The following is an 8,315-nucleotide window of genomic DNA, read 5'->3' as shown; positions in this document are numbered from 1 at the left end:
ATTCCAGGATGTCTGGCTCTAGGTCAGTGATCACACCATCGTGATTATCTGGGTCATGAAGATCTTTTTTGTACAGTTCTTCTGTGTATTCTTGCCACCTCTTCTTAATATCTTTTGCTTCTGTTAGGTCCATACCATTTCTGTCCTTTATCGAGCCCATCTTTGCATGAAATGTCCCCTTGGTATCTCTAATTTTCTTGAAGAGATCTCTAGTCTTTCCCATTCTGTTGTTTTCCTCTATTTCTTTGCATTGATCACTGAGGAAGGCTTTCTGATCTCTTCTTGCTATTCTTTGGAACTCTGCATTCAGATGCTTATATCTTTCCTTTTCTCCTTTGCTTTTTGCTTCTCTTCTTTTCACAGCTATTTATAAGGCCTCCCCAGACAGCCATTTTGCTTTTTTGCATTTCTTTTCCATGGGGATGGTCTTGATCCCTGTCTCTGGTACAATGTCACGAACCTCATTCCATAGTTCATCGGGCACTCCATCTATCAGATCTAGGCCCTTAAATCTATTTCTCACTTCCACTGTATAATCATAAGGGATTTGATTTAGGTCATACCTGAATGGTCTGATGGTTTTCCCTACTTTCTTCAATTTAAGTCTGAATTTGGTAATAAGGAGTTCATGATCTGAGCCACAGTCAGCTCCTGGTCTTGTTTTTGTTTGTAATGGCCTCAAATTTGAGATAACTTAAATATCTATCACAAAATGTTAAAATAACTGCAGTATATCCATACAATGCAATACTAAGGACCAATAAACATGAACAAACTACAAGTTCATGACATATCACCCAAAAATATCACAATCGTGATCAGCAAAAGTCAGACACACACACACACACAAAAATGCCTACATGGTTCCGTTTATATAAACAGCTAAAACATGCAAAATTAATCTATGGATTCAAAAGTCAAAATCATGGTCAGAAAAGGAGAAATTATGATTGGGAGGGGAAATAAAGAGGCTTATTTTGCACTGACAATGTTCTGTTTTCTAGATCTGGGTTGTGGTTTCATGAGTGTGCTTACCTTGTAAAGATTCATCAAGCTATACACTAATAAGTGCACTTTCCTGTAAGTACATTATACCTCCAAACTTTTTAAACTAAAAATAAGAGAAATTAAGTTGTTATCTTTGAAAACAGAGCATATCCATCTCTTAGCATATGTGGCCAATAAATTCAAACTTCAAAATAAGTTCAGCATATTATGTAAGAACCTGTACACATAGTAACATCTGGAAAAAAATTACAACTGCAGAAAAATTATCTGCTTTTATTAGGAACCTCTTAATTTCAATAAAACAAAAAAAGAAAATTTTGCCACTATTCTCAAAGTCTTTGTGGTAAATGAATGAATGAATACACAGTGCTTCTGAAATGGATAAGTTTGCAACTGAACAGTTTAGTGACCACTTCAACTGATAACTTTTTCTCCAGAAAAAAGAAAAAAAAAAACAACAACAACTTGATGATGCAAAGAAATGGACACCGTATATACTTCATTTTTAATCTTAATTCCAGCAAGAATAGTGATTTCACAAAAAGAAATCACTGAATAATGAGTGTCAACAATCTGAGTTTGAAATAAAACTCAAGATTAGGGCTTTTTTTTTTTTTTCAGTCAGCACCATGTCAAACAAAAAACAGAGCAAGGAGGCCTTTGCAGTAGTGGTGACCACATGCTTCTGGGAGATGACTTAAAAATACTTCACAGAGTGCTACAGAGTCACTACCAAAAATTCTGTATTTCTCAAATATCATTTAATAAAAGCACAACATCACTGAGTCAATAAAATTTAAAATATCTTTAAAATATTCATAACCAAACTCTAAAAATTAATTCTATCTTTAACATAATACCACTATAAATATTTCAAGCCTCAATGCCTAAAATTCATGAATATTTTAGACAAAATGGTATATAGTACACAAAAAGTTAAAATCTACTATACTGATTGTGATTATGACCAGCTCAATTACCCTAGCACCTGGGTATGAAATAAAACTTTCTATGAACAAGGAGATCTCACCACATCTTGTTTTTGGGCTTCATTAAGTTTTTCAGTCAATTCTTCCAAAGCCCTTCTTGTTGCAGCATCCGACCTAGGCAAACAAACAAACAACAACAACAACAAAAATTTTAAGTCAGCTATTTGAGAAAATATACATAATTCATGATACTTACAATATCACAATATGTTATTACATAATGCTCTGATGCAGTGGGTCTCAGAGGTGAGCACACATATGAAACACCTGGAGGACGTGTTACACAGACTCTGTCAGGAGATCTGCATTGGAGCCCAAGAAGGCATTCCTACAGATTCCTAGGTGATGCTGATACTGCCCGTCTGGAGACTACATTCTGAGAAATAATGCTATACTACATCATCACCTTCACTTAAAAAAAAAAAAAAAGACTATAATTCTCAATTTAAATGAAGAAGAATGAAAGAGGTAAGGAGGACAACACTCTCAATCTCACATCCTCTCCAGAAATTCATCATCAAATTACATCTGAGGTTACTGTACAAACTCTGTCCCCACTGATTTATCTCCCATTACCTTTTTCCCATCAAATTAATAACACACATGACAAATAATCAACTAGTACAGGAAACTTACAAAGAAAAGCAGAGACCTTCCTCTCTCACATTTATCTGGTTCCAATCCCCGCTGGCAACCATGCTCGCCTAATACATTTTAATTACTTTGCTGGTTACCGCCATCATTTTCAACTCTAGATATTTTCAACTCTGTTTTGAAATATTTAACTCACTAACACTGCTCTCCAATTTGAGATAAATTTATTACTATTTTCAGTTCTTTTATTAGTCACCTGTATAACCTACTTAATATATTTATGCCCATTCTGAACTACTTCACTATAGAGAATTAATCCTTTCTCCTTACATTCTATCATGCTCGCATTTTAGTCAGCTTCCTACCCGGATCACTAACTTCCCTGCGCTTTTGCTTTTTCTACTTTCCCACTATTTTTTGACCTTATTAACACATCACTGATATTTTTCTCCCACTTATTACTGAATCATCTTTTAAGAATCTATGCCATTCTTCCTAACTACATTCATCTCAAAGGCTACTTATTTCCTGCTCTAATTCAGTGATTAATTCCTGGACCTGCTATATGGCTATCATGCTGGGAATTACTTTCACTGAAGTCCTTAGTAAGTTTTACTATTTCTTACAACCTATATCTTCCTTTTTCTTAATGGTCATTTTATTTCATTTGTATGCCCTTAGTAATTCCTCAGAAAGAAGCTATCTTAAGTGATAGACTTCCTTCACTGTACTTCTTTCTGGGCTTTTGTGGTTCCATGTGCTGCTGGATTTCCCATCCCTGACTAGCTCTTGCCCTCAGGCCAGCTCTTCTTTTTATATGACTTCTAAATATTGGAACTCCTAGAACTCCCTGTCCTTGATGCTCTCCCTACAGTTTCCCTCTGGATATCATCCATTATCATAGTTCCAAATACCACTTCCATATGCTGACCACTCGTAAATTTCTCTAATGGAGACTTTTCCTTGGGGTTCCAGAGTAAATGTCTGGCTGCATTTCTTACATTTCCACTTGGATGTCTCACAGGTATCTGAAATCTAATGTATCCAAGGTCAAACTCTGAGTTTCTATGCCTCACTTAACCCTGGGCTTCCCTGGTGGCTTAGACGGTAAAGAATCTGCCTGCAATGCAGGAGATCAGGGACCCAATCCCTGGGTTGGAAAGATCCCCTGGAGAAGGGAATGGCAACCCACTCTAGTATTCTTGCCTGGAGAATCCCATGGACAGAGGAGCCTGGTGGGCTACAGTCCTTGGAGTCACAAAATAGTCGGACATGACTGAACAGCTAACACTTTCACCTACCCCACCAGTCTTCCATATTTCAAAATGAGGAAAACAATAATTACCACTTCAATAAAATTGTTTTAAGAAATAAACCTAAATCTACCTGACATGAAATAAGTGTGCAATACTATTTACTGGTGGCAGTAGTAATAAGCTAACAGTAAGGTCTTTAATTATTACTAAATGTCCTGCCTTCCTTATAGAGAAGAAGAAAAGTTACACAGACTACCGTTGATATTCATAGATTTAACCTTTATAGCTTGACTCTTTTTGCTATAGCAACATAAAACTGGCATGTGGAATGATTTCATTAGCTAGAATAGGAATTAGCAAGGGAATTTGGTAAATGAATTTCAATTAACCTTTTTCTCCCTAATCATTGCTGTATACAGATTGTGACTTTTACAATGGGATAAAATGTTCCTGGAAAACTATGGCCTCTAGATAGCCAGTGGGAATTTGCTGTATGATGCAGGGAGCTCAAATTCAACTGCAAAAACTGGACAGATGTAAACAACTGGCCTTTGAAGATTTCAACTGAAAGATAAAATGTCTGATTCTACAACGACTCATGTCCACTGATGAATTCTACATTATGTTTGCTCCAATGTCGGTCAGCTGGTCTCGGGCTCTCTCTCCAATGCACTGGGTTAGCCAAAAAGTTCATTTGAGTTTTTCCATAAAATACTACAGAGAAACCCAAATGAACATTTTAGCTAACCAATATTTGCATATTTACCTCTTTACTAATATCTAACAACATCTCTTTCCATAATGCCAGCATTCCATTGTAACAAAATGTTTTTAAAAGTATGAAATTAACTTCTCTAATACTGAGTCATGATATATTGCAAATTCAAATGGTCTTGAACTGTTCTATTAGTATACTTTAAAATATGAGTATAAAAACACAGTATTTTTTTTGTAAACTCATGTAAACATGTCAACTAGAGAACCTGTTTTATTCTTCTAACAATTAATTCCTCAACAAAAATCATTTTCAGCTTTTACCGGCTTCTTCTGGCAAGTTCCCGGTTGAAATCATCTCCAAGGCGAACTTGTTCACTGCTGAGGTCTCGGAGGGACTGATGAAAAGCATGAAACTAAAAAAAGCAAAGCAAAGTCATCTATTTAGGAGTCTCTTGAATTCTTCCATGAAGATTCATTGAAAGTAAGAGAGGAGAACTTGTTCTTTGCAACAATACACAAATTTTTATAATGTTATCAAGACATAATAAAACAAATGTCTGTTCTAAAAGATACAAAATATTCTTTCCCAAAGAAAAGTTTTTAAAACCATATGTAACATTAACCATTACATGCAATATTTCACTCTTAACAAACACTCTAGAAAAGTGGTTCAGAAACTTTTTCTGTAAACAGTACAGTAGCAAATATTTCAGGCTCTCGGGCTAAATGGCATCTGTCACAATGACTCAACTCTGCCATTACAGCACAGAAGTAGCCATTAAACACATGAGCGTGACTGTGCTACAGTAAAGTTTCATTCAACTAGACCATGTGCTCAGTGTGCCAACCCATGTTGCCAAGAAAGCCTTGCCCACATGCACCAGGACCCAGGGACAAGAATGTGTGGAGCAGCACTGTTCACGGTGGAAACACTGAAAACAAAAGTCCGTTAAGAATGGAATGGAGACAAACTGCAATATAGTCTTCCAGTGGAGCATCACACAGCACTGAAAATGAAATGATCAAAGCTAGCTACACTTCAAAATCAAAACATCAAGTGAAAAAGGCAAGTCAGGAAATACATACTGCATTATTCCACCTATATAAACCTTAATGCAGGCAATACTAAGTGAGATACAAGCAGTAAAAATGGTATTTAAACAAATCAAGAGAATGATTAATATAGAAAGCCCTTGGGGAAGCAAGGAGTGTTAAGAGGTTTCGGGTGTACTATAATCCTCTATTTCTTGGTCTGGGTGGTGGTTACATGGATTTTTTATATTATTGTACTTTTAATGGTAAATAGGTATGCTATACACATATGTGTAGGCTATACTTTATAACAAATAAGTAAGCTATGCAGACTTGCAGAAATACCAAATTGATTCTTTCAACAAACGTACACTGAGCAGATAATGAGTGCCAGAAACTGTGCTGGGGTAAAAATGGCTCAGAATTTATGTAAGAAACAGATATGTAAACAGAAGCACAAATACGGCACTGGGGCACTGGGAAACTACACAGTCACATGGAGCTACAGGTCGTCTAAGACACAGACTGAAACAAGGCAGAACCAGAGAAAGGAGCAGAGCTAACACAGCAGACGAGCAACAGACCATTCACTGAGGTTTTGCCATCAGGATTTTCCAGTTTTGCAAAGCAGAATCCAAGGGACCCATCTTTGACCCCTCCTTTACACTCATTTCCACCCTTCCCAAATGGTCATCTGATTTCAAGATCTTTCATTTTATCCACCAAATAGTTTTTAAATCTACCGCCCTCTTTCCAACTCCATCTACTGCCCGGAGCCAGCGTGAGGAGCTCCACCCGTGGCAAAGGTCATGAGGAAGGAGGCTCGGCATACGCAAAGGCGGGATCGAGCCTCAGGAGTCCCCCTGGATATTTTCGAGCATTTACCCCCAAAAACCAGAGTCTGCCTACTTTACTGCTTTGTGCTCTCACCTCTGACTTTACTGGGGGCTGTCCCCCACCACCATCTCGCTCTCTCTGATAAAGAGTTAACTTACAGCTCCAGTTAATAAGTTCCTGGGCATTAGGAGTGTTTAAATCCAAACCCCTCAGATAGCTCTCTAACTGGCCTGACAAGTTTACCTGGACTCCTACAGCCATGCATACGATTGTTTACAGTCTCTCAGCCTCGAGAGGCACGGGAAGTTTAAGATATTCAAATAGCTTAGAGCCTCTTGGAGAGTTAGAAACTGTCAGAATAAAACTAGTAAAAGATTTCATTGATGAGCCAATGCTTACTGCCAAGTTTCCTCATCCCCTGTATTGTATCCTTGGAAGTGTATTAATTAATATAGTTGGTATGTAGAAAAAATAAGTAGTGGCCTTGGTGTTAGCAACTTTAGACCCTTAAGGTAATAAATTATTTCCTTTATTGTAAACCCACTGCACTTCTGCCCGGGCTTCTAAGACCCACTAGAGAAGGTGCCTAAGGTGGGGCACCTTCCGCTATTCGAGAGGGCGCCTGCGGCCTCTGTGGTCAGAGCTAACCTGATGTCACAGGTTATATTGATTTTCTGCGTAAACCAAGCTACTCAGCCTCTTTTCTCCGCTGAATTTTCCTACTGAGCTATCCTCATTCTACTACTCTTTATATCTTTGATGAATATTTAAATAAAGCTATTGTATCCAGTGAACTCGCCGAAGCCGTCTCCCCTTCGAACTCCCTGGATCAGCCGGGGCTGGACCTCGGCAATCTACCTTCATCCAAGTGACCATCGGCTCAGAACACAGTGGCATCCTTCCTACTGGTTGGTCCACACTGACTTCATTTTCTACACTAGAGCCAGGGTGATTTCTTTAAAGTTATTGCCACCCTCTTACATGGCTGTGCACAGTATCAGTTTCATACTTTACCCACATGGCCTTCTATAAACTACATATAGCTGCTCTCTTCCCTCCTGCCAAGCTATTCATTGTACCTCAAATGACTCTTAATCAACTTTCAGATCTCAGCTTAATCAGCCTTTCTTTGGGAAGGCTTTCCCAATTGGAATAAGTCCCTCTACAGAACACTCCCACAACCCTAGGCTTTTTTCTGTTATAGCATACATCTCAGATCATAATTTTGGGTGTATTTATATACTTTTTGATTAGTATCTAGCTCCCCCTCTAAATTGTAAGCTCCATGAAAAGGCAAGGTTTTTTGCTCATCACTGTTTCCAAGTATAAGCACTGTCCCAGGACAGAAGCACTAAATAAAAAAAAATTAAAGAGTAATGTTAGGATATTGTTCTCTGCTCTAGGTTTAATCACATAATCAACACTACTAGTCAATTGCAAAAATTAATAGTCAAGGAAAAGTTTCTACAAGGTGTCTTCTAAAGGACTTAGTCCTTTTATCTTTTTATCTTATGCTATAATAAGCACAAAATACAAACAAGTATCCTAACAAACTGTGAGCTCTCAATCTTAAAACTACCAAAGATGTCAAAGTCAACAGTATCTGCTCAGTTCAGTTCAGTGGCTCAGTCGTGTCCGACTCTTTGCGATCCCCATGAATCGCAGCACACCAGGCCTCCCTGTCCATTACCAACTCCCAGAGTTCACTCAAACTCATGTCCATCGAGTCAGTGATGCCATCCAGCCATCTCATCCTCTGTCATCCCCTTCTCCTCCTGCCCCCAATCCCTCCCAGCATCAGGGTCTTTTCAAATGAGTCAACTCTTCGCATGAGGTGGCCAAAGTATTGGAGTTTCAGCTTCAGCATCAGTTCTTCCAATGC

The 8,315-nt window shown here is 38.1% G+C and overlaps 1 protein-coding gene across 4 annotated transcripts in view; it reads right to left on the bottom strand.

The window, feature by feature from the left end:
• CEP128 (centrosomal protein 128kDa) overlaps window positions 1-8,315 on the bottom strand; it is a 233,275-nt gene that overhangs the window by 177,375 nt on the left and 47,585 nt on the right. For all 4 annotated transcript variants that reach the window (XM_010850882.1, XM_010850881.1, XM_010850884.1 and 1 more), the window contains 2 exons: window positions 4,886-4,977; window positions 2,039-2,111 (listed from right to left, as the gene is read on the bottom strand). In XM_010850882.1, the coding sequence (XP_010849184.1) occupies window positions 2,039-2,111; window positions 4,886-4,977 (165 nt within the window). The remainder of the gene's footprint in view (window positions 1-2,038; window positions 2,112-4,885; window positions 4,978-8,315) is intronic.

Source organism: Bison bison, unplaced genomic scaffold, assembly GCF_000754665.1.
Source record: "Bison bison bison isolate TAMUID 2011002044 unplaced genomic scaffold, Bison_UMD1.0 scf7180017864296, whole genome shotgun sequence".
NCBI classification, from domain to species: Eukaryota; Metazoa; Chordata; class Mammalia; order Artiodactyla; family Bovidae; genus Bison; species Bison bison.
The sequence above is the reverse complement of the archived record's forward strand: the minus strand, read 5'-3'. Positions and strand labels throughout refer to the sequence as shown.